Below are 25,485 nucleotides of genomic sequence, written 5' to 3' on the forward strand. Positions count from 1 at the left end.
ACACATATGGTTTGTTGTTTGGAAATCTGAGATGGACGCTTGTGTCCTACTTGGTCAGGCTGCTTACACAGTGCACAAAATAATCTCTGTTATCTGCTAAGCTTCAGAGAGTTCACATGCTCACAAACCTGAGATTTCCTGTTAGTATTTTTCTGTTGACTGCCAGGTCACTGAGTTCTGCAGAGAACTTTGCAGCCTTGCAAAGCAGCGGTGCCATGACAGACTGAAGTATTAAAGGAAAACTGTAAAACAAATATGCTTTTCTTCAAGCCATAAAATGGCATAGAAGCAAAGGAAACTGAATACAATTGGATTTTCTATATTTCTTTTAATTTTCCATGTAAAATATTTTGCTAACTTGTGACCTTGTGAACTTGATGTCAAGGATTGCCCTGGAGTTGCTCAGAAAATAACTTCTTTTTCAGTAATAACAGACCAGCTAATAAAATGTTAGTAAAAGATGAAAAAAAAATCCTCTCCTGTCTCAGCTTAATTAACTTTTATTGAAAATTGACTTTGCAAGTCTGCGAAAGACTAAAATTACTTATTAAGATATATTAAAAGGACGTTTTGTTAAATACATCAGATGAGAACTACAAGTAATATCTTGGACACTGCAATGTCCCAGTTTGTCATGATTTCACCACTGTAAGACTCATGTCTAGTTGCAGAGTTTTCATTTAGGTCAATGATAAGAAAATTGGTAAATAATAAAGATAAATAGTTAGGTAAATGATAAGAAAATTGGATCCACCATCTTTCGCTACAGTTAATGATCCTGACTTGCTATAGAGATGTTAATTTCTGGACTATATCTGTCACCTCTACTAATAGGCTGCAATGTTGTTTTTTTTTTTTTTAATGTGTGGTTGTACTATATCATAGAAGGAAGACAGACTGGTACTGAGAGACCTAAAAGTGTGGGCAGAACAATTTGAAAGAGACATAGCCCGAGCACAGGTGGCAGAAACAAGCTTACAAGAGAAATATCAGGTAAGCAGTAGGAAAAATTATGTATGATAAGAAATTATTGACATTATTATGTGTAAAAGTACTGCAGTATTTTATGAAATCTGTATATATGTGAGCCGATATACTGTTGTTTAATGTAATAAGGGCACAAACTGTCTTGCCTTTTGTTGGTGGAGGAATTATAATGTCAGCACCATCTTTGCTACGTAGGACAGTGCACAGATGGTTTGCCTAACACGGCGCTTTTCCTAGCAGTGTGAAGAAGAACTGTCCTAGTTAGAAATGAGCATGTGTCTGTGCCATCCTTCCAGATCCCGCATGGTTTGGCAGATAGGAGGTACGAATGACGGCTGGATGAAGTGACAGGTGGAGAAGACAGGGCTTAGAGCTTCGTTTTTATCCCCCCTCACAAAGGTTAATGTCTAAGTCAGTAATACAGATTTTGGCCTAAATTTTCTCCGAAAGCTTGACCATTCTCTAAAAGCAGCCGTTGTCCCAAGTAGCATTAATTCCATTTGCCGGGTTTATCTGATAGATTATTATTTCATTTCATATAGAGTTCAGGCATCTGGTAACTGAAGGGAGACACGGAAGTCCTGCCTATAGGTAAATAATAAATATACAAGTAAGTGTAGAAGTTTAGTGCTACTCCTCTTTGGGAAGGGTTAGGACTTCTATCAATACAAACTTGTCATAGGTTAGAGTACTCCATAAATGTTGACGAATTTAACTCTTTGACTCTGAACTGCATTGATGTGATTTTCTCTTTACAGTCATTTAAGCATTTCAAAGTACAGTATGAGGTAAAAAGGAAACAGATTGAACTGGCAACACAGTCATTAAGGAAAGATGGTAAATTATCACTCGATCAAGCTATGGTGAAGCAAGCATGGGAGAGAGTTTCTTCCAGAGTAAGTTGAAAATTATTATGCTATATAATTTTTTATTAAATGAAGGATGAGAATTTAAAATCATTTAGACACTTCTTTACTATTGATTTTGTTAATAATTAGGAACCTAAAAGTGGACTAAATTTCTAGCACTGTTGTGTTACTTTGTGTTTGTTTTGAGAATATTGACTGCACTATCATCTTCAATATTGCTTGAAGATAGAGTATGAACTTTAAGAAAAGGACTGTACTTTGAGGTTTCCCTTTAATGAAAAAGTGTTAACACTGCCTAGTGAAGTTCAAAACATGCATAAAAAGAAAAGCATGCACAATGCCCCTTCCAGACCCTGTGTTCTAATGCAAAGTGCTAGTTACTTGAGAAATTCTAATATAACATTTTTTTTAATATAGAGAAAAAACCTTTCTTTATAGCACTGAATACTTTATGAATAAATGAGACTTTATTTCTATTTTTGACCTGCTTGCAATAGTAACAAATTAATATTAGTATTTGTGGTAGTAATTTTGTACAACTGAATGAAAATCCCAAGCAAGTTGTATTGTTTGTCCCAAATAAGAAGTTATTAACTCATTATTACTAGTGCATATTCATAGTGTACATATGTATTTTTTATGTCATATATTTAACAGAGGATTTGTTTAAAAATATTCTGGAATTCTCGCATAATTTGCATTATGTTTTCACTCCCATAACTAGGTTTGCCAATAAGACACTGTATTTTATTGCCATATTCTCACCTCCACAGTCTTTTGAGACTCATTTGCACCTTGCATATGTAAAATATGTTCAAAATAGAGATATAAAGATTTTATTCGAGAACATGGATTAAATTACGTTGGTGGATGAAGGTCTTGCATCCCTTACTGTGCCTATTAACTGTTGAAAATCCCGATCTTTAGCTTGTTTCAGTTTATTCGTGGTAATTCTGTAACTGAGTTGCCATTCTGAAAGGGAAATACATGAATCAACAAATCCTTACAGAGATTTTGTTGCCTGCAAGAATGCTATAATTTCCAAACTCATGTGGAGTAGTGTATCTAGATTTATGTCTCAAACATACTCTGTTATGTGGGGTTTTGCTCTTACAGTATAAAGTCTGATTTTTATCAATGTACTTGTTTGTGTAATTTAGCAAGGAAGGAATTTCAGTCCTTTTACTTTTATTTCCTAGCTTCTTGATTGGCACATACACCTTGATAAATCTCTTCCTGCACCTTTGGGTACCATAGGTGCTTGGCTCTATAGAGCAGAGGCTGCTCTGAGGGAAGAAGTAACTGTTCAACAAGCTCATGAGGAAACAGCAAATACAATACACAGGAAGCTTGAACAACATAAGGTAGATGTACATGCATTCATTCTGTGCGTTAAACTTCATTGTTTCCACAGCTGTAAATGATCCATACTATACAAAGATTATTATTTCTGGTTTCTGTGGGTTGTATCATCCTAATGGTGGCTAAAGCCAGTGTCTTGTCTTGATGACTTGAACTATGTATCTTTCAAGCAATATTCAAAATTGCTTTTGAATGTTCCTACTTCTTTTATCTGAAAGATACCAGGTATTAATATTTTAATTTCTATTTAAAATCCATAGGGAGCTTATAGGTTGGGTACATTGTTCAACCAGTAAGAACGTATTGGGTGAAACAGGAAAGAGGGAGCAAACCTACTGACTGTGTTGATATCACTGCAGGGGATATGCATGGAGGGGAGAAAATCAGAATAAAGTGTATTTTCATAGGGTTGTGATGACAGATAGCATGATAGCCATCTGTGATGGCAGATAGCATGCTGTGGTAAACAGGAAACTTTTCCAGATGAATTTAAATAGCTGTACTATTATTCGTTCCTGAGTCCAAGTTCTCATTTAAAATTTAAACTGTGAAGTTTTTCTGCATTTATGTAATATGCGTGAGAAAAATATATTGGTGAAAAAATACTTTGGTGAGAAGATAAAAGAAACTGAGCCAGTAAATAAAAGGGAAAAGATGATGTAGAGAAAGGCAGTACTTGAGGCAGTAAGGCTGTATTGTTTTACATATCTTTCTTTCTCTATTACTACTGTTCTAAAATTTAATTGTGGATTTGTTATTTTTTGTGTTTAGGATATGGGTGGGGTTTTTGTATCAAAAAATGATGTCATCTAGTGAAAAGCTGTAAAGTTGCATGGTCATGTGATTACTTTTTATTAGAACAATTTCAGCTCTTCTAACTTTAGTAATAGCTAATAAAATTAAACAATATTAAAATCCATGAGGAAGATACGTCTTTTTTCAGGGTCTAGTCTCTTATAATATTGAATTTCACTAGCTTTGTTGTTAACATCAAATATTTAGGGGTTCATAGGATTTGGCATTTGTTTTAAAAATAGCATGTCAAAGAGTCTTTTGGTCTTAGACTATGAACACTGTAGACCTGCTTTTGATACGCTCATAAGAAAGACAAAGAGTGTATCTTAAACTGTGTTTTATTTGCATCAGAAATGCTGTGGTGAGGAATTTTTGTGCCAAGAAATAAACTTTGATTTAGGTTAATCTGTGCCAGAGGAGTTTTCCCATGAGAGTAGGATAGAAAAAGCTTCAAGAGAAGGATATGTAATTATATCTGCTCTTGGAGTTTGTTTTGTTGCTCAGATTTGAATTGATGAATCCTAATGTGCTATTGGATACTACCAGAAATACATTAGTGTATTTTTTTCAGTCCTTGTTTCCTTGTTTCCTTGGGGTTGGTTTGTTTGTTATGGTTTTGTTCAGATGACATCATCTCTTCCGTTTTATCTTTGTTTCATGTGACAATGGGTTATTTTAGTGAACTTTACAGCCTATGGCCGTTTTGAACTTAGTACAAAACGTACCAGCTTATTTGGACTAACCTCTTGGAATCAGGCAAGCACTTAAGTTTATTCTAGTTGATATTGCAACAAAGATCCAGAAATCAAGGTTAATGTCTGCGCTTGCTGAGGGTCATTTTACAGAGCAGGATTTCATTTTATGAGAATGCTGTATCTAACTTTTCATGGGCTTACAGTTCATGCTAGATAAACCTATGGGGGTTTGCTAGGGGAGATGCATGTTAGGGGGATCCTTTTTTGTATGGCAAGGTCTCAAATGCAGCTGAGATATTTGTTCCAAGTCTTTCCTTTATTTGAGACTCTGTTAGTCACAGGAGTTTTCACCATGGTAAAATGAGCACATCACTTGCATCTGAGAATGACTAGTTTATTTCTCTTCACAACAAGGTGTTGGCTGAAGTGGAAAACAATGAAAATTCAGGCAGATTGATGGTGATAGTGGGGCCATTTAGTGAGCTGAGCCGGAGAATTACCATTGATTCCTCCTGTGCAAACACTGGGTGTTGGCTGGGTAGAAGCCCTTCCTTGGCACAGAGGAGTAAATAGACATGTATGATCAATACAGAAGCCTGCATTTTGCTCTCAGGTGAGAAAAGGGGAATCTTGTATGATCTCCTTTGCTAGCAGGCTTCTGAGCACTTTGTGCCAGCAGCTGTCTGTATGCAGTAAAATACCCTCCATTCTAATCCTCTCAGCCGCTCACTGGGGACTTGACGTGTTACTGTTAACAGTATCTCTTCAAAGGGTTCTGCCAGTCATTCATTTTAATATGTAATCTCCAGGAAGCCGTTTGAAGCAGTGTTGCTTAGTTACAGTTGGAGTGTGCTCTGCTGTAAGGTTTTCGCTGGTACAATTCATATTGCAGGAATACAGGTCGCGTACCACATTCTGCATTTGTTCGTGCAGTATTGAGAGAGAAATCCTGAAATCCTTTGATGGTGAGAGAGTGAAAAGTTTACTAAATATTGAATATATACTTACATAAGGAGCTAGAGATCTTCTGCCTATATATAGAGGAGTAGATTAGTTGCTGAAAATTTTAATCTGTATTTACTAAAGGTTAGTATCTATTGGAAAGATGTAAAGAGTAAATTTAGCAAGAATATGCTGTTGTGATGTGAGCTTATTGGCAGACTGCATTTCGGGGATTATTTAATACAGTTAAGAGTTCTTGTTTTGTTATACCTTTGCAGTGCATCCTCTGTTTTAAAATCTTCCATAATTGTTTGGCATAGCTGTAACAGAGCTTCGCATAAGGGGGTTCCCTGTGTAAATGTTCGAGTTGATGTAAATGCTTCTGTGGTATTCATAACCTTGCATGCAAATATGAGAGCATGATCAAATAGTTAACTACACTGAGTCATCAGTGAAGGCTTAAAATTGTGCTTATTAGTTAGATAGCCTACTGTGAACCTTTTCTCTACCTCTCCCCCTCCCCACCTCCTTCCTTCTCAATTTCTCTCTCTTTCTTAAAATCAAATCAGGATCTACTGAAAAACATAGATGGTCACAAAAAAGCATTCCATGAGATCCACAGGACCAGGTCTGTTAATGGAGTGCCTGTTCCACCTGACCAGTTAGAGGATATGGCAGACAGGTAAGGCTTTTCAATCTGAAATTAAAAGCTTCTGTGCATGAAGATGAGTCTGTTTGCTTTTTAATCTGTTGATGGAGAAATCACTGCCTGGTTATGTTTCTCAGTGACAAACTGAGATGGATGGAAAAACCTCCTAGAATATTCAAAAAAATATACTAAAAAACGTGATGCTTTAAAGATTGATGAGAATCAAAGCAAGCTATGAATTTTGGATGGGAATATTTTGACTCTGTATTGATCCTGTTATTGCTTGTCCCTGGAAGAAATGTTATATAACAACAGTCAGGATGCATGTGAAAAAAAAAGAAAAATGACTTTGAAAAACTTAGAAACAGATGTAAAATGATGATTTCTATGAATAAACAGAAATATAATTAATTTATTGTTCAAGAGCAGTCATCAGGATATCATCAGACATAATTCAGTGTTTGTAGAGTCTGAATAAGGTGAAAGATTACAAAAATATTGGAATTGTAACTAAAGCTTTCAGTCTCTCCTGCAAAAATGAATATTGCTCTATTTTACTACATTGAGATTTGTTTTATAGGTTTAATTTTGTTGTCTCCTCATCTGAGCTCCATCTGTTGAAGATGGAGTTTCTGGAACTGAAGTACCGTCTACTGTCACTCTTAGTCCTTGCAGAATCAAAGTTAAAATCATGGATTATCAAGTATGGAAGGCGAGAGTCTGTGGAACTGCTTCTCCAAAATTATATCGTAAGTTGGGGTTGTCTTCTTTTTATAATTATTTTTTAAATGTTAATATTTAAGTTTTCTGGAAATGAATAAAAGAACACAGAAATAAGATTTGCCAATCATCAACTTTATGACTGTATTCCTATGGAATATGTTTTCAGAGGTGAATCTGTCTTCCCCATGGAGGAACTTGAGTCAAAAGGCTAAAATTTAAAATTATTCTCTTTGCACCATTTCTTAAAAAAGAGAAACAATGTCCCAGATGCTAACTGTTTGATGATTCATTTAGCAAGCAAATCTGGAGGTTCCAAATCCTAGAATTTTGCTTACTTTATATAGCGATTGTGAAGAACTTAATTTCATCTTCTTTTACCACTGCAAAGATGTACTTTATAGTGAGAATACAGTTTAAGAAATAGAGTAGGTTTTTCGCATGCATTCCCACACAGTACTTTTTTTGAAGTCTTCTAAATCAATAAAAAAAAAAAATGTTATTCTGCCTCTGTGTACTCGTTCAATATACTGTACTAATAAGGGAGTCATTGTATTCTTTTAAAGAATAATTTATTTTTTTTGTTCTACTCAGCATTAGTATATTAAACCTATTAAATTATTTCTGTTCTGGAAAGAGATTGCTCCAGCTCTGCATCAGCCATATACCATGTTCAGAAACAGAAACTATTGACTTACAGGAGTTAATTGATAAGTTGTTCTCCCTCAGTCTTATGCTGCTGTATCTTTTTAAATTCACATGTGCAGTGCCAAGTGGTAGGTAGAAAGATACTACTTCTGCACTTCCACATTAGGGTGTGAGGGATTCTTTCAAAAGCAGGGCTGGTCTAAATAGTTTTTTCCCCTTCTATCTAATCCATACAGTGAAATTGCATGGTAAAATTAATTCTAGAAAGAATTCATACAGTTGTAGAACCAGTCAGAGCTAGATCGATGTGTAGAGAACATTGTCAATGTCCCCACTGCTTTGGAAGGAAACTTCAAACTCAGTGAAGTTACTCTACTCAGGAAGAATTTCTATGTTTAAACTTTAGCAGTTAGGGACAAATAAAAATTCAGAAGTTGTTTAACCCTTTTTTTTAGGCAGTCTTTGCAAAATTCAGATATTCTTTAAAATAACTTAGTCTGCTAGAGTGATGTGCAATATCTAGGACTTATAGTCCATTTATTTATCCTGTAACTGTCAAAAAAGCTACAAAGATAACAAGGGATATAATAAGAAAATTGATAGCTTAACTTTTGGATTTTTTTTTATGTCACTTTCTTATTTTTTACTTTAAAATGAACACCAAGTTGTTACTTTGTATATTAATTTGAAATTGTCACAGTTATTCTTATGATTCAGACCACTAATGCTGAGGTGGTCATTAGGGAAAGAAAATGCTTCCTTGTGTCATTTTTGAAACCACACAACATCAAAATGAGAAGATTGGGACAGGAAGGTAAATATATCTCCTTTTCGTTCTTGATGGCCTTGATTTCCACATCCTTCAAGGTATCCAATGATGGAAGGAGAATTTATTTGCTTTGGCTTGCCTGGCACCATTCTTCTAGGACCAAGAGCCAAGTGTTACTCTTTCGGGAGATTAGGAGTCTTATGTAGGAAAGCTGTAGTCAGTACCTTATAGTCAGTGACTATATTAGTAGGAGATAAAAATATAAGTCTGTTTGTCTGCCAAAGCAGACTGAGGAATGTCAGCATTCTAGGAACATGCGTAATTAGGATATGGATAGAACATATGCCTGGAAAATATTTATGTACTCTAGCTTAAAAATAAAAGTGGTGTTTGTTACTTCATCTTATCTTCTTTTCACCCGTCTGTTGTATACCAGAAGTAAAGGTCAGCACAGATTGTACACCATCAACCTGAAGAATATACTGTACCAAAGTCTCAGCTGTAATGGAGATGCTAGGTACAGTTATCCATGGATTTTAACCCACAGAACTGTGTTTTGACATTGCTGTCTGAGCACTTTTTTATTGGGAAAGCTGTTCATTTTCTTCAGGAGTCTTGTCAGATGGGAGACCATAATAATCAGTAAAATATCTATATTTAATTTTTGAAAATATTTCAAGTAGCTCTTGAGGTCAGTGTTATATGAATCATTTTTACTCACATGAAGTCTCAGATTTTTGATTCAGGTTAAAATGTCTTGTGTGGTTTTGACAAAAGGGAAAGTCAGGAGTTTGTGACATAATTCATGGTAAAGCATGTAGTTCTTCATACATGGCAGATTTTAACAGGAGAGCAGAGAAAAATTCTGACTGTTTTTGACTTCTAGTTTCTTTAGTTATAAACACATTTCTAAATTACATACTAGATAACTGAGGTAATTTGACATGGTAACTCTCAAAGGTTGTAAAATAGAAGATATTTAGATATATGCTGGCTGGCAAATTACTTTTTAAAACATTTTTTTATGTTATATAATGTGGGTTGATGACCGCACAAAATCTAATTCTCCTCTTCAAAATACATTGAACTTTTAAACTTCCTTTGAAACCTAGTTTTGCCTGGTTTTGTAGTCTACAGATGAGGAGGCTTGGGATGTAGCATAAGCTACAAACCAGTCCAAACTCTACTGTTCTCTCCCTTTTTTAATAGTGGTAATACAAGATACAATATGCTTGCATAATATAGACCTATAGTTAAATGTTGTACTTAAAGGAAGTAACATTTCTGAAAGACCTTAAAAAAGGTCAGTATCATTTGCCATAAGAAGTAAAGAGGCATAAATGTCAGAGGCATATCTTTTTGACCAAAATTTTTTCAGATAATTTATTCGCCACACTATAACACATTATACAGCTAAACCATCACTCAGAAAGGAAAAGGACTGTGTCACACTTTGGAAAAACAGCATCTCTTTGTGCAGGGTTTCCATAATCTTATTTTTGCCAGTTGCAAAGGAGGTAAAGAAAAACTGAAGGATAAGGCAAATGTTTTTTATTTCTTAAAGTGTAACCCCTCTTTCCGCAAAGGCTTAATACAGTAAGAGTTTTTAAAGCTTGACTGGATTTGATTTTTGTAGTGACCTATATGAAGGAAGTTCTCTCTTCTATTAAAATTATTCCACTTACATTTCAGTGTAAAACAGTTCTTGTTAAATAACTTGTAAGTTAATTACTCAGTTTCAGCACTTTCTAATTACCACGTGCTGATGAGTTCAGCAAGTCAGCAACTAGCAGCCTAAGAAAAGTTTAAATAACCTTTCTGTGGGGAAAGTAAATAAGTCTCTATTTGTAACAATATACTCTGCTGTAGTAGGTGAAATTTGTATACTATTTTATAATTATGATAATGTAAACATTTTTTATAGTGATGGAAAGATGAATGGAGGAATAATGAAGTTAAAAGTTGTCATCACTATCCTGATGTAATCTCATGGAAATTATCCTTATTCTTAATACCTACCTTTATTTTGTCTATTGTATTTTTTTTTTCTTTTCAGTCTGTTATTGAAAATAGTAAGTTCTTTGAGCAATATGAAGTTACTTACCAGATCTTGAAAAGAGCAGCTGAAATGTATGCCAAAGCAAATGGTTCAGGTAAATGTCTATATTCCTTTCATCACTGCGACAGCATTTTAATCTGTTTAGACATAAGTATCCTCTAAAGAGGTCTCCTAGTATTTGTTTTGTCAATGGAGCAGAGCTGTTCACCAACAGCAGCTGCAGTTCACTAGAAACTGCAGCCTCTGGTTGCAATTTCACATATTCTGTAGCATGTCATGGGGTCCAGAGCAGCCTGCCCTCCTTCTGTTAGATTTCCTCCTGCAGATCTCTGAATCTCCAGAGGGAGGGTGATCATGTTCAGACTTCCTCATGGGAGAAGTCCATCATCCATGCTAACTTTTGGATTATTTCAGTGTTGTTGATTTGGCCAAAGGTGTGCCAGAGACCAAATTAGGAGTAGGGGAAATTGTGTTCTGGTGTCTGGAAATGCTTCCTGGCTCGGCTTCATTTAGTAGAAAAAGACAAATAGAGAATTGATCCCACTATTGTTGTAGTTGCAAAATTATCCTTTGATTTATTGAAGGTTCTTCATTAACTTTGAAAACCTGTAAGAGGAACTCAAATGATAGTTGAAGTATGGATATAAATGAGAATAATGTGTAGCTGATTCAACAGCTGCCTCCTGTCATTATTGAACATTGCTGAGTTCAGTGAGAATTTGAGGCCAATATTTGACCTAGATAATTACAGACACGAGGTCACTTTAATCTCTGCTGACAGTAATGTCTGCGGAGGATTGCTGCAGCTTCTAAAGGGGAGAGAAAATTGATACCTTTCTTTGTTGAAAAATTTAAGTTGATAGCGATACCCAAATTTTAACAAAAGTAAATATTTTTTACAAGGTATTCTTACAAAGAATAAGAGTCATTTATTCAATGCTATTAATAAAATCCAATAGCAAATTACTTTCTGAAGGACAAGTACTCACATGTATGAATTCAGCAATAGCAGCAGAAATAAGAGGACACCTTAAATATTCTGTGTATTTTATGAACTCTCAGCATTCTCTTGGTCCTTTTTGTTCTGTTTGTTTTTTTTTTTCTTCTGGAATGAGGACACACTTGTTCCTTTATTGCCATGTCGAAAATATTAAAAACTAAATGAAAAAAATTGCTAGCAGCTTAGTTTCAAAGTTAATGGAAGAAAGATCAGAATTTCATTCCACATTTCTCAATGCAGATATAATATGCATTTTTATATAATACATCTCTCATTTTTTGCCTTTTTAAGGCAAGTTTATCCCCTGATTTCTTTTGTTGCGGATTTGAAATGAATATGAATATGTGTGTGCCTGTTTTAATTTAGCATTCATTTTATGTACTTTTCTCAGTCATAATTTTGCACTAAAATTGGGCTGTGAACATAAGCATATAAAAGCCTACTGAATTAGAAGTTAGAGTAAAATATAATTCCCTGATGAGAATGGATAAGCATAACATGAAGTTAAGCTTTACAGAAATAATAATATCCAAAATAATCAATGTCTTTCCTATATCTCAGTGGAAGAAGTTGAGAGTGTGATGAAATTCATGAGTGATACCACAGCTCAGTGGAGGAACCTCTCAGTAGAGGTGAGAAGTGTAAGAAGCATGTTGGAAGAAGTCATTGCTAACTGGGACAGATACAGCAGCACTGTGGCAGGTCTGCAAGCTTGGCTGGAAGATGCTGAAAAAATGCTGAATCAGCCTGAACATTCTAAAAAGGTACGCACTAATAGCATATATATTTGGTTATTTTGTAAATTAGGAAACATGGGATGTGTTTTTGCATTTCCTTAGCTTGTTTTGTGAAATGTCATACAAGAGCAAGAGATTTTTTCAGATTTTCTATGCTGTCTTCATTCATCATAGGAATTTCAGTGTTTGTGTAGGATCTGTGTATATACACACAATGAAGGGAAGCATCATTTGTGATAACATGGTTAGAGTCATCTTTGACATGAATATAGGGCAGCAGTATTGCTCAGAGATAAGAATGTTACACAATTCACTTAAAAGCAAATACAACTCTTAACACCAAAGTGCAGAGTCATGGCCAACCTATAAAGACACTTGAAGAAAATTGTTTTCCACTGATTTTTCTACCATGTAGCTGACGGATTTCAACATTCATTGCCTTACAATATTAATATGTATTGTTATGTTTGATGGGTAATTAATTTTTCCTTACCCATTTCCCTGGCATTTTAGAAATTTTTTAGACAATTTGTTTTGGGAACATGCAGTTATAAAGATATTTTTTTCTATTTAATCTTTTTGTAGAGTAAGGAAGCACTAAGATTTAGTTTTGTGAACCTTCAGTAATGATCCAGATTGACTTGAATAGTCCTGCATTTAATAGATGCTAAATTTGCACCCAATCTCAATGTAGCAGATATATTGCTCTTTACACGAAAGTAGGGATTTCGTAGGTTGTTAAGATGACAAATTGACATCAGATCAGGAATGAGCATTTCATGTTGTATGAAGGAAAAGTATAACTTTTATTTAAGTTTGTTATTTTAAACTGATGTAAAATAATGGAATACACTTTTAAAATAAAAATAAACCTGTGAAAAGTAATAGTTTGGTATAATATAAATACAAATAGTTATTACTGATCAGGAAGGATGATTTCGTCTGATCAAGGTGTTCTTAAATAATGGTGTATTTTTTAAGTAAGTAACTGGGCAGGGTCTAAAATTAAATACTCTTTCCATGAATATGAATAAAATGAAAACATTTACTTCTCTGATCAGATTTATAACTTTATTGTTATATAACATGTATATATGTTATATATACCCATAGAGTGTATACTTGCTTCTGATTTCTAACATATCAAACAAGTAATTCTTACTGTTCTGATAAAAAAACCCTTGTTGAAAACCTTAGACATTAATGTGGTATTCTTCCCAAAATGCTACTTTCTTCTTAAAATTGCATTGGCTCCAAACTATTAAAGATTACTGAATGGTCCCATCATCTGCCTGTAGACTGAGACGCCTATTTTAAAGGTTACTTGTACCTTTAGTGTTGAATCTAGCATTCCACAGCAATAATGTCCACTTAGATAGTTCCAGTTAGGCAGTTATACTATTTGATTTTTAAAACCAAAGCAATTCTTACATTCGTTTGTACAGTTAATAGCATTACAGCCATCAGGAAAAGCAGGCAAAATGTGATAACTGTTGTTAGGAATATACCATAAAACATTTTTAAACATTTCAAAATATTGTGCTGTAAATCCACAAATATATCAGTATGTGATATGGTATGTTACAAATATGATACAGAGTTGCTCATTTGCAAACCTTACTGGTATTATTTACACCCATTATATTCTATCCTAGGCAGAGGCCATAGTGGCCCTTTACCATGCTGTCATGGTTTCTTCTTCTTTTCATTATCTCTGTATCACATACCACCGTTCTTTTTGGAAAAGAAAATGGCTTGTTGGCTTTCTCATTGACTTCTGTTTTCAGAAACCTTACTGTGAACCTGTAGCACAGATCTTGCAAAAAAAAAAAAAAAAAAAAAACAACAACAAAAAAAGATCAGTATGCACTTGGATTTTTCGAACTGCTCCTTCTACAACTTCTTTGTTTACTTGCAGTACCTCTTAAGCACTTTCCTTAATAATCTCATTGTAGCTGCACTCTCACACACTTTTCTCACACATATTTATCAAAAAGTTTTCAGAAAGCTTGTAGGTCTCATGTAGGACTTCCTTAAAAAAAACTGCATTGTTTTAATTGAGCATAGTACCTGCCAAACTTGTTTAAATTTTAGACATGCTTTAGGTTTGCTTCTGAAATGTAGAGAATCCCCAGGAGGGTCTGAGGAAGGTGAAGTTTTGTGGCAATAAGTATGTGGGAGCAAGATTGTGAGTAGTTTCTCCATGTGCTTTTTCCTTCTTGACCTCTAGTAACCCTGCCCATTGAAGGACTGACCAGTGCCAGATTCAGCAGACTTAATTTCTTTTGAATCTGCTCATAGAGGGTAGGCTTTGCACAAAGCAAGGAGTTTGCTCCGCTGCAAATGGAAGATTCAGACTGCAGATACAATTTACTGAAGTGGTTAAATTCACTGATACTTCGGTGCAGAGCACCTGTACATTACTGATCTCAGCTTTAGGAATTGAAAACACTATGTGTTGTTTTCAGATGCAACTGAAAAGAAAGTCAAATGGATGTATACTGGTCAATTCTCTCTTCAAGACTTTAGACCAGTATGCATCCATTTGACCTTTTCAGTTGCATCTGAACTGGTTTTGCATGACAGTATGTTTGGATAGGACTTTTTCACATCCACCCTTGATCAAAGGATTGCATGGGACTGTCACTGGCGGTCAACAGTCTCGGAAATTATAGGGTAGATCTATAGTCATAAGCAAAATGGATCACTGCCCCTTCCTAAGTCCTGAGGACCAAGCGTAGCAGGGACAAGCCAAAGCCGTGTCAGAGAAGATGTAGACAATCATGAGACAGAGATGGATTCCTGTTTTGTTTACTGGTATAGCTGGAGTCATAGAGTCTGCCTTAGCTATTGCCCATCCTCTTGAAGAGAGAAAAGGAAAAGAGGGAGCTGGTCTTTGTCTTCTATACCAATTTATGTGCATGTACCTGCCTGCAAGATGCATACAGTCTATTTAGACTGTCTCACTGGGACAGGGGGGAAAAGTATCAGTGAGAACTATTCCTTTCACCTCTGGATTCACCTGCTCTGAGACAGGAGGAAGCAGTGATCAAGAATCAGTCTTCATAGGTCTTCTGCATGCAGTTCACAGCAGTGGAAGAACCCCTCTACAGGCTGTCTATGGTTCAGGTTACTATCAGCCCATGTTGTTTCCAGACAAGACAGAAATTAATTGAGCCCTAACAGTGTTTTTAGTCACAGAGCTTTCTCTTAAGGAGGAGTTCCAATTGTTTAACTGATACTACTCACCTAAATTAGTAAAATGAGCTTTAAGTTAACTGGCAGTAATTTTTAGTTCCACAGGTTATGTTCACAGACATTGAAACTATATTATGGCATATTTGGTGTGAAGAGCTTCAGAGGATAACTGTTCAAAGAGTTTTTATCAAGCTGTTAGCTGGTGATTAAATTTTGGGTTTGTGATTTAAGATAAAGACTAATGGAAAGGGTTTTGGAAAGGTGTTTTCATTTGCTTCTTTAGGATTTCTTCCGGCACTTACCTCACTGGATCCAACAGCACACAGCCATGAATGATGCTGGTAATTTCCTGATTGAAACATGTGATGAGACCATTTCCAGAGATCTTAAACAGCAGCTTCTGTTACTAAATGGAAGATGGAGAGAATTGTTTATGCAAGTTAAACAGGTAAGTTGCCCTTGTTAGTTAAAATAGTTACTTTGTCATTTCCATGCAAGCATGACAAATTGCCCTACTAGAAGGACTATAGTAGAACTTAATAAGGTCTCTAGCTGTTCATCATTATTTAAATCAGAAATGACTCCCTGACAGTAGTTAATTTTATTGAGGGCTCTTCCTTTATTTGTATTTTTGGTTATACAGCTATTTAGTGTTATTTTTTTACATTTTCAACCAGTATAAGCTGTAGTTTTTTTCTGTGGTCACCTGTCTTGGTGCAGAGAATGTTCATACATACCCTCTACTGTTCTTTAAAGAAAATGATTGGTTTTTAGTAGCTATTGTTATTGTAAAAGCTCTGTAAAGCTAAACAGTGAAAGTGGTAAAAATTATTATAACTACTCTTTGATGAAAGCCGTATTCAATTATTGGACTGCAACAATAAGCAGGTACAATGTAAGTTAATTAACTAAATGTTTTCCCCAAATCAGTCAGACTTTACTTCTGTCTAACCTACAAGGAGGCACTGATAGTAAACAAAAAAAAACCTATCCTTTATCTCATTAAAGAGATTACTGTTAGGAAAAGAATTATTCTTTCTAGCAAATATAGAAGATGTGAGCCTGATTACAGGGAAGTATTTCACACCTCATAAACACATTAGAAAATATCTTTGCTATAGTCAATATGCATCTAATGATATTGTCCCCTTCTGGTGATTTTAAACCACCTGTTTGAAGACACTGGATCTGTTTTCTTTACTGGCATGACTATTTCCTGTTCAGTCAAGTTAAATGGAAAAAGAAATAATGATTGCTTCTCTTTTATTGTAACTTTTCCAGACTGTTGACTAGAATGCTCTCAAGCTTTATCTGCTGATGATATTTAGGGTGATTAACTCATGAAAATGCCTCTTCCCCTACTTATGCAGCTCTTTCTTTTGTTGGTTATATATTTTTTCTCACTGGCTTTTCGCCATTTCTGTCATACAGCTCCTTCCACTTTCTAAGACCTATGTTTCTCCTTCTTCCAGCGAGCATTTTTAATTGCAATTTCCATTATCCTTCAGTTTTTCTAGGCTTTTCATGTTCTATTCTCTTGGTTGAATTTTCAAAATTGATATTGTAGATAATGATAAATTAATTGAATTGTTGATTCTAGGTTAGAAACAAATGAGAGTATGGCATTCCCCACATGATCCAAACCCTAAAAAAGGCATGCATGCTGTTCTTTTTAGTATCATCACTACCAAAATGAATGCAGATGATTAGTATTTAAATAATTTAGAAGATCAGTCTTCATTAAATTTTATTTCATTGAATATAATTTTTCCAGCAAACAATTGGACTGAAAACATGCTAATTCTTTAAGTAATTTCTTAATTGCCAGATATCTCTTTTTGGGGTGGTTATTTTTTTGATTGTTCCTTTTTTACTTGAAATTTTTGTAGTATGCTCGAGCAGATGAACTGGACAAAATGAGGAAAGAATATGTGGATGGTGTTGCCCATTTGACAGCTTTTATTGATGGAAGCAATAGGAAATTTTCAACCCCTGTAGAAATGTCCTTCCTTGATGTCAAAATGTTTGTACAAGAATTAGAAGTAAGTGTCTTACTTTTTCTTCTTCCTTCATAAGAGAGAAACTTGTAACTGTTTAACTCTGATAGCATAAAATTATTTTAGTATACATTTCCATTACAGACTTATTTGTTTGTTTTTACCAGTGGTGCTTTTTTTTTTGTATCGTTTTGGCTATAGCTAACATAAATCATTGTATTCTATGAGTGACATTTTCAGAGTAAATTTCCAAAATACTGTCTGACTAGATAATTTCTTCTGTGTAGTTTCAAATGATATTCAGGTGAATTGACTGATACCCTTTGGCTCAGTTTGCATGCATTTGAAACATGGCTCAGTATTCACTAAAATCAGTGATGAAAATAATTGATAATCAGAATTGATGTCTTTTATCAGTCTTGTATCTCCCATGAATGCGTAGATGCTGCTGTTGAAATATTTTTTGAACCACTTGTTTCAGAATACTAAGCAGAAATTGCCTGCAATGGAAGCTCAGTATAAAGCTGTTACAAGAACAATGCAACTTGTTACAAAAGAAGTTTCCCAAGAGGAAGTGAATGAAATGATGGGAACTTTGACACGGATCAAAGAGCAACTGAGCAAGGTTGCAGAACACTTTCTCTACTACATATGTTGTTGACTGTTGAACTAATGAATAGTAAGCTCCTGTACATAAATGCTCACACAGATGCATTTGAACAAATACATAGTTGTAAAAACAGATTGATTCAGCATGCAGAACATGTTACTTCTCCTAGACGCTAAGATTACCGTTCGTAAATTTAATGTTCTATTCTTAAAGAAGTAATACAGGATCAGGATTGAGCAGTCTTTAAAAAGACTAGGTAGCAACTTTATAAACCTACGTGGAAAGGAAGTTATTATTTATTGAATTTTACAACTTCTTTGATTTTTTTTTTAATGGTGAAAAGGTTAAGGAGTATTCCTCTGCCCTGCTGTATGAATGCCAGCGTCTGCTGTCTCCACTGGAAGAACTGGAGAAACAAATCACACATTTTTATGAATCTCTTGAAAAAGTCAATGAAATAATTTCTATCCTGGACCCTGAAGCACAACCCACAGCTGTCCTTAAACAAAAAGCCCAAGTAAGTTTCAAAAATGTCTTACCAAGATCTGCTGCCTCTGAGTATTTGCAATTAGCTTTCTTAGGAGTTTAGATTGCAACTCAGTAAGGTAAGCAAATGCTTCTTCATATTCAGGCAACAAATATAGCCTTATCCTAAAATCAGCTAGGCATAAATATACAAAGATTGGAACTTGTATTCCCTCCTAGTGTCTTGGTTTCAATCCAAGAAGTAAATATAGGACTTTTTTTTTTTTTTTTTTTAATCTAGTGGAAATTTGACTGAAGTATCAAAAATACATTGTGTTTTTTTTATTAAACAGATGAAATAATGTGATCAGAAAATTCTCTAGCTTTTCTTGGACAATTATAAAAATTTCTTAGAAGTCTGGAAAACTGATTTCTTTGAAGTGCACTGTAGTGTAGCATTAACTTTTCTACCTGACTAATAAACATTTCTCTCTGGAGAAATGCAGAGCTAGTCAGAATTCATTTGGAAAGTTAAATGAAAATACAAGGATCTTGCACTGAAATTGGTGTTTATCCTTATGTGTCTGTGGTATATAGTCTAGAAATAGATTCTTAAAATCAAAGTACACATTTCATTAGAGATGGATTTGACAGGTAATATAAATAAATGGTTTTTTTATGGGAAGCTGAAGTATTTCAAATAGAGCCCCTTGGAAAAAAATCAAGAAGGAGATTTAATTTCATGTATGTGTGTGTATATGTGTAAAAATTAGTTCAACCCTGTAATGACTCTGGAGTTTTGCCCAATAATTCAATAAGAAGGCTCTTCTCTTCCAGTGACTTGAAGCTTTGATTACATTTCAGTAAAAATGATCTGGTAAGCTTGAATCCAGCCACTCCATTATTTTCCCAAGTAAATCATATTCTGTTTGTTAACATCGGGTGAGTCCCATGTCAAACTGCAGGGTAAGGGGCAGCTCCTAAGAGAGCTCCTTTCCCCTGATTGCAAAAGTTAATTGCCCCAGAAAGTCACAATAAAAAGACATGTTGCTTCTGGAGTTATTTACCATCTAGGAACCAAAATCATTCACCATTTATATTGAGAGTGCTGATTTCTGCCTGATCAAAGAGTAAACCAAGATTTGTGCTGAGGAATAGAGTGCACCTTCAGTAGCAGAATGGTTTCCTCACTATAGGATTTTTAAACCATTTTCTTTAAGCCTGTGCTACTTCATGCAAGTTTTCTTTTTCCTCTCTTTTTTTCTCATTACTTAATGTGATTTGTAATGAAATCTGAATTCCATAAGCTGACATGAAAGATTAATTTTTTTGAAAGGCAAGGAAGGTTAAGATCTCAACCTGCTACTGAGAGCTGTCATTCTTATGTCTATTGACTTCACTGCTGCCTGCTTCCAATTATACAATAAATATAGAAATCTCATAACATTAAATCACAGAATAATGTATTGATCAACATTCTCTAAAACTATCTGAAGGGCCTGGGTACCGGTCTGTGCCCTTTTTTTTTATAAATAGCTAGAGCTCTGTTTGGGTACAGACTTAACCATACAAGGAGAAAGTTGTGTTGACTGTGTTATTCCATATAATATTTTGTGTAGTCTGTTTCTTACTGGTTCTTTGACCTCATCCCATTTGTTCTTATTGTCAAAAACATCTTGTTATTTTGCCAAACTTTTCTCTTTGTTCCTGGCCAGGGTGTATATGTATTTTCTTTTCTTTCAGGATTTGGTAGCGTACCAAGAAAACTGCAAGAAAGATTTGTCCCTGATTGAGAGAAACAGTCAGAGTATCCTGCAGTGTGTGGCTTCCAGTGAAGTGTTACAGCATTTCCATCAGTCAACGTTTCAGAAGAAAGTTACGCAAGTTCAGATTACTTTTCAGGTAATAACATCATACCTTGGTGTATATTTTTGAAAGTTTATTCATATGCAGTTGATCCATCCTACTGATCCATCCATTTTGTCACCGTCTAGCTACCATCCTGGATAGCTCTCCTCTCTAGTGCCAAGTTTTTAATTAAGGATCTGTCTGTATTAGGTAATAAGTGGTCAGGGGACTGACTGTCACATTCTCCATGCAGTTATTCAGAGGTGAGCCTCCCACAGCGGAACCTGGGGTTTAAGAGAGCTTTCACATGTCTCAGGCTCCTTTGGAATGAGGAAGATTAAATCCTACTGTTAAGGCTGCACTGTTGTTTTTTCTCCTGATATTAATATCTTGGCTAATTATTTGCTCCCATATTCCCATACACCCTACTTCACACAAAGCATGGAAGATGGAAACTCTTGCACATGCAACTACTGCTGGTCCTTGTATTTCCTCCAGAAAATGTCATGGATTGTAAATTTAGAAGGTTGCAAATGTGTTACATTTGTTAATATAAAGATGTGTGCTTTGGGCTATATTTCCCCTTACCTGTAGAGCTCTATGTTGTTATTATCACTTATTACTGATACTTTCAGGGCTATTCAGCCCCCATCTATCCCCACTGTAATATGAAATTAACCATTACACATGGTGCCATTCTGGGCGTTGTCCTGTGCAGAGTGAAGAGTTGAACTCAATCCTTGTGTGTCACTTCCAACTTAGTATATTCTATGATTTTATGATTATCTTGGAGTCAGATCTTCAGACATTGGGTTCTATTATATTTATTTTTAGGCAATTATTGTTCAGTATAAAGGTATCTAAACTGAATTTTAAACTACAGAAAATCACCTATCAGTAAAGAGCTCTGAGAGGTGGATTACAAAATTTTTACTGTGTTTTTGGGTTGTACCTAAAGATAAATGGGGTTTGATTTAAACCAGAAATCATTATTTAGGTTTAGCTTATAGTAGCAAAAGCAGATACATTGTAACTTGGTAAATTTACCATGTTCGACATTAATTATTCTATTCCTATAAACTTGGATAGTGGTTTGTCTCTTTTTGTGTTGGAAAATAAACTTATAAAATATGGTATAACTATCCAAAATGTGACATACATAGAGTTAAAATATTGGAAACTGGAAGTTTTTCATGTAAAGAATACATTCCTATATAATTCTAACATTATGCACTTATTTTTATCAGGAAACTTTAAAAAGTTTTAGTAAGATGTTTCAGTTGAGAATGACAGATTCGATTAGCTCGCTAATCAAAACTCACTGCAAATCTTTACTCTGGGGTTTGTGATCAGTGAGGATGGTGAGGTGTGTGTGTAGTAAGCAGTGTTGGAACTACCTTGCAGCGGTTAAACCGCTGAACTGTTCAATTCTCCTGGTAAGTTTTGTTACTTCCTTGTGGCATTGTAACCACTGAATAAGGCAGTGCACTGGAACAGACTAAAATGCAGAATAATTGAAGAGCTGTGTCTACGGTTGCAAAACAAGAAGATTTCAGCAACTAAACCACAGAATTTGCTGTCTTTCTTTTAAGCAGCTTTCTTCCTGGTTACTTATCTGACCTACTAGTGTGATAACCATGCAAACCTCTTCCAGGTCAGAAGACCTGTAGCATGGAATTCGTTGGATCCATGGGTCAAACCACCTTCATGTCATATTAGGAGGAGGTAGTTTGATACTAGGAAAAAAGAAACAGCAAGCTTTTGGCCAAATCAGGTGCTTTACATTTGAAAGCAGGCTTTAGGAAAGAAACACACTAATCAAATGGTAGAGGCATTCTGAAAGTGGCAGAGACATATATATTAGATATCTACTGATTTTTTTTTTGAATGATGGCATTAGCTCAAGCCTTAGTATAAGTATTAAAAGTTGTTAAAATGGGAGCATGAGAGGGAGAAGCATGCTAAAACGCATATATTTAAAAGAGTGACGCAAATTAAATGCATGTTTTGTAAGATCATGGTAAAAGAGAGCAAATAAAAATCTGTGTGAAAGTGCCAGCTCATTTTCTTTGCTTATAACTCAGAATATGGTCAGGAAAGCTGGTGAGTGGAGAAAAAACATAGAAGCAAATAGCCGTTTGATGAAGAAATTTGAGGAGTCTAGAGCAGAACTGGAGAAAGTAATACAGATTGCCAATTGTTGCTTAAAGGAAAAAGGAAATCCTGAAGAACTTCTCAGAAAACATAGCGTGAGTAAATTCTCTGACCTTCCTCATGGAAATCTTTAAGTGCATGACATACAAATGAAAAGACTACTTAACTCTAAAATTGATGTGAGTTTCTTGCACATGTAGAGGTTTTACAGATCAGGTCAAACTAATGCTAAGATTGAAAAACAAGAAGAAATAATAATCACCTCTCTTTCTGATGGATGTAAGCAACCACAAGGTGAAGAGAAAAGACTCCGCAGAAATTAGGGCAGGTTTTGTCAGTAGAACCATTGAGAGTTAGAACACTATATTTTGCCAGTCTCACATATCCACTGCTCTTTTTCTCAGATTAATTCCTGTGTCTGTATTATAACCATTAGTTATGCATGTAGTTTTAAAATGTATTCTTGTTAAAATACTATCTCAGTGTACTGGATGAGAATAAATTAATTTGCTGGACTTTAAATAGCAAGAAATAGTTATTTCCTTAGCTCAAACTTAAATTCTTCAGTGCAACAGAAGTACCCTTGAAACTTACAGTGTGTGTTGGGAACTTTATGCTGGCAGGTTACCACATCAGTAACCAACTTCATCTTCTCACCTTCTCACTTTCTGCCTCAACTTCAGGAATTCTTTAACCAGTTGGATCAGAGAGTCCTAAATGCCTTTCTGAAAGCTTGTGATGAACTTACTGACATCCTCCCAGAACAAGAGCAACACAGCCTGCAGGAAGCTGTGAGAAAACTCCATAGGCAGTGGAAGGTTAGTGAATGATGCCTCTGGCAATTGCAAATCTTCATTTTGAAAAGTTTCTGCATGACTTGTATACTGAAAAAAAAAAAAAACCAAAACCAAATAAGTTGATTATTTGTCTTCCTGCATAATTGGGAAAAAAAGAAACAAATTCTATCTTACAACATTAGATGCAGCTACACCTACAAATAGCAGCTTGAAAAAACCCTGTAAAGTGGTTAAGTGAAGTCAAGAAATGTGAGACATTATTTATAAAATCTTAATTTTCCCCCTACATATAGCTGTAGTGATACCTGCATTAAGAACATTTCTTGAGAATAGATGCTAGCTTTTCTTTATGCTGATGTTGAATGATTGCAGTTACCTTCCCAACCAAACAAAAAAAAAATCTGTAAGACATCAGGCTGTCAGTTTTAATTGTGTCTTCTGCCAAAGACTCTAAAAACTCAACAAACTTTACTCATAATCTATGGAATTTTTTTCCCTGCTACAGCGTGTTGCTGGTCAAACAGGGAGTGATATTTGACTGGTCTCTCACTTGCAAGCAAGCAGCAATCTCTGGAAACAATTGCGAATACTATTTTATACAGGAAATACTTGACATGTCTTGCCGAGAATGAAGATGTCTCTGTGATGTGCCATATACATACACATTTTGGTCTCAACTTACGACCTTATATCTAAGACATATTGGTAACAAAATGAATACAGAGAAACCCCTTTCGGTTCATGCACATATATGTCTAATTTTCTATATTATCAGTTTTTAGATAATTTATTTGTAGTAACTTTAGCCTGAGGTAATAGGAGTAGTGTTTTTTCTCTGTGCTTCTTTATTGCCCCGCTGGGTGTGCAGGATCTCCAGACAGAAGCTCCATATCATTTGATCCACTTGAAGATTGAAGTACAGAAAAGCAAGTTCCTGGTCACAGTGGAGGAATGCAAAACTGAACTAGCTCGACAGAACAAGGTGTTATCAAGAGAAGGCAATGAAAGAATGATCAAGGAACATGTGGTATGAATTATACACCACCATGGGGCATTTACAGAAATAAATTTTAAGTGTCAATAATAAACTGAAATTCTGACCAGTATTTAAGCCACCAAACACTTTGTGCCCAGCCTAGATCAGTTTTTGTGGTCTTTAACAAAAATTTTTTTGATCTTAGTAGTTTATTAAAAAAAATATATAGATAATGCTTTGTGATTTCTGCGAGTTTGTATTTTTATTGAATTTTCTGCTTTGTCTCCCATCAGTTGTTCTTCGGTGATAAGGGATCTTACCACCTGTGTGAGAAAAGGCTACAACGAATTGAAGAACTGTGCCAAAAACTGCCAGTTTCTGATCCAGTGAGGGGTACACTGGAAAGCAGCCAACGAGTCCTGAAGGAGCTCAAATCCCAGATAGACAGCACATACATGAAGCTAACAGAGCACTCGGACACCTGGAAGGGCTATAAGAGCAGGTGTCAGCTCAATTGCTAGCTGGGTCATGTAGAGCCTTATGCATGGTCACTCCTCTATATGTCATCATAGATCAGTATCATATAAAGACTGATAAAGTGATGTTAGCTTCATGTAGAAAACTATAATTTATGTAGTAATTCCACAAATTATGGTGGGGCTTTGAGTTGGGTTTATAATTTTTTGGTTACGTTTAAGAGGTTACTGTTTGGTGGTGCCAGTTTTTGTCTAACTGTTTTCTTTTTGTTTTACATTATGTGATGTTTTATTTCAGATTTTCTGAATTGGCAAATTGGATTTCGTCAACAGAAAGAGAGCTAAAGAAGATAAAGGAAAATGTTAGTGATACTGCCAAATACAAGCAATGTAAAGCATCTGTTGAGGTGAGTCCTTGGCTTATATTCTAACAAAGCTATGGTCATCGCTACTCGGACTCTGGATAAAATTCTATTCTGAATCTGTGCAACTGATTTCACTGTAGACATAGTAGTAGCTTTGCTGATTCCTGGTATTCTTAAAAACATATCCATGAGAAAGTTGCACATGCAACAAAGTGTGGCAGAAGTTCCTACTTTTAATAATTTAGAGAATGGCAGGTCTCTTTCCCTGTATATTTAGAACAGATAGAATAAATATTTGCCCCTGATCCTATTGCATGCATAGTTAAAGGTGCTATGCAGAGAAAAGCAAAAATTTCTGGATTGCAGA

The 25,485-nt window shown here is 35.1% G+C and overlaps 1 protein-coding gene across 10 annotated transcripts in view; it reads left to right on the forward strand.

The window, feature by feature from the left end:
• Positions 1 to 25,485, forward strand: part of SYNE1 (spectrin repeat containing nuclear envelope protein 1) — a 276,624-nt gene that overhangs the window by 90,195 nt on the left and 160,944 nt on the right. For 8 of the 10 annotated variants that reach the window (XM_027903871.1, XM_027903873.1, XM_027903872.1 and 5 more), the window contains 17 exons: positions 886 to 993; positions 1,746 to 1,883; positions 3,056 to 3,220; positions 6,220 to 6,332; positions 6,880 to 7,048; positions 10,493 to 10,589; positions 12,057 to 12,259; positions 15,714 to 15,878; positions 17,320 to 17,472; positions 17,909 to 18,052; positions 18,381 to 18,554; positions 20,246 to 20,404; positions 22,435 to 22,599; positions 23,188 to 23,322; positions 24,170 to 24,328; positions 24,571 to 24,779; positions 25,052 to 25,160. In XM_027903871.1, coding sequence (XP_027759672.1) covers positions 886 to 993; positions 1,746 to 1,883; positions 3,056 to 3,220; positions 6,220 to 6,332; positions 6,880 to 7,048; positions 10,493 to 10,589; positions 12,057 to 12,259; positions 15,714 to 15,878; positions 17,320 to 17,472; positions 17,909 to 18,052; positions 18,381 to 18,554; positions 20,246 to 20,404; positions 22,435 to 22,599; positions 23,188 to 23,322; positions 24,170 to 24,328; positions 24,571 to 24,779; positions 25,052 to 25,160 — 2,565 coding nt within the window. Of the gene's footprint in view, positions 1 to 885; positions 994 to 1,745; positions 1,884 to 3,055; positions 3,221 to 5,532; positions 5,674 to 5,721; positions 5,795 to 6,219; positions 6,333 to 6,879; positions 7,049 to 10,492; positions 10,590 to 12,056; positions 12,260 to 15,713; positions 15,879 to 17,319; positions 17,473 to 17,908; positions 18,053 to 18,380; positions 18,555 to 20,245; positions 20,405 to 22,434; positions 22,600 to 23,187; positions 23,323 to 24,169; positions 24,329 to 24,570; positions 24,780 to 25,051; positions 25,161 to 25,485 lie in introns of those variants that run through there. The other 2 variants (XM_027903877.1, XM_027903879.1) reach the window with 2 other exon arrangements.

This window comes from Empidonax traillii, unplaced genomic scaffold (genome assembly GCF_003031625.1).
Source record: "Empidonax traillii isolate 1590-97213 ecotype Southwest subspecies unplaced genomic scaffold, ASM303162v1 scaffold997:size582561, whole genome shotgun sequence".
Classification (NCBI taxonomy): Eukaryota; Metazoa; Chordata; class Aves; order Passeriformes; family Tyrannidae; genus Empidonax; species Empidonax traillii.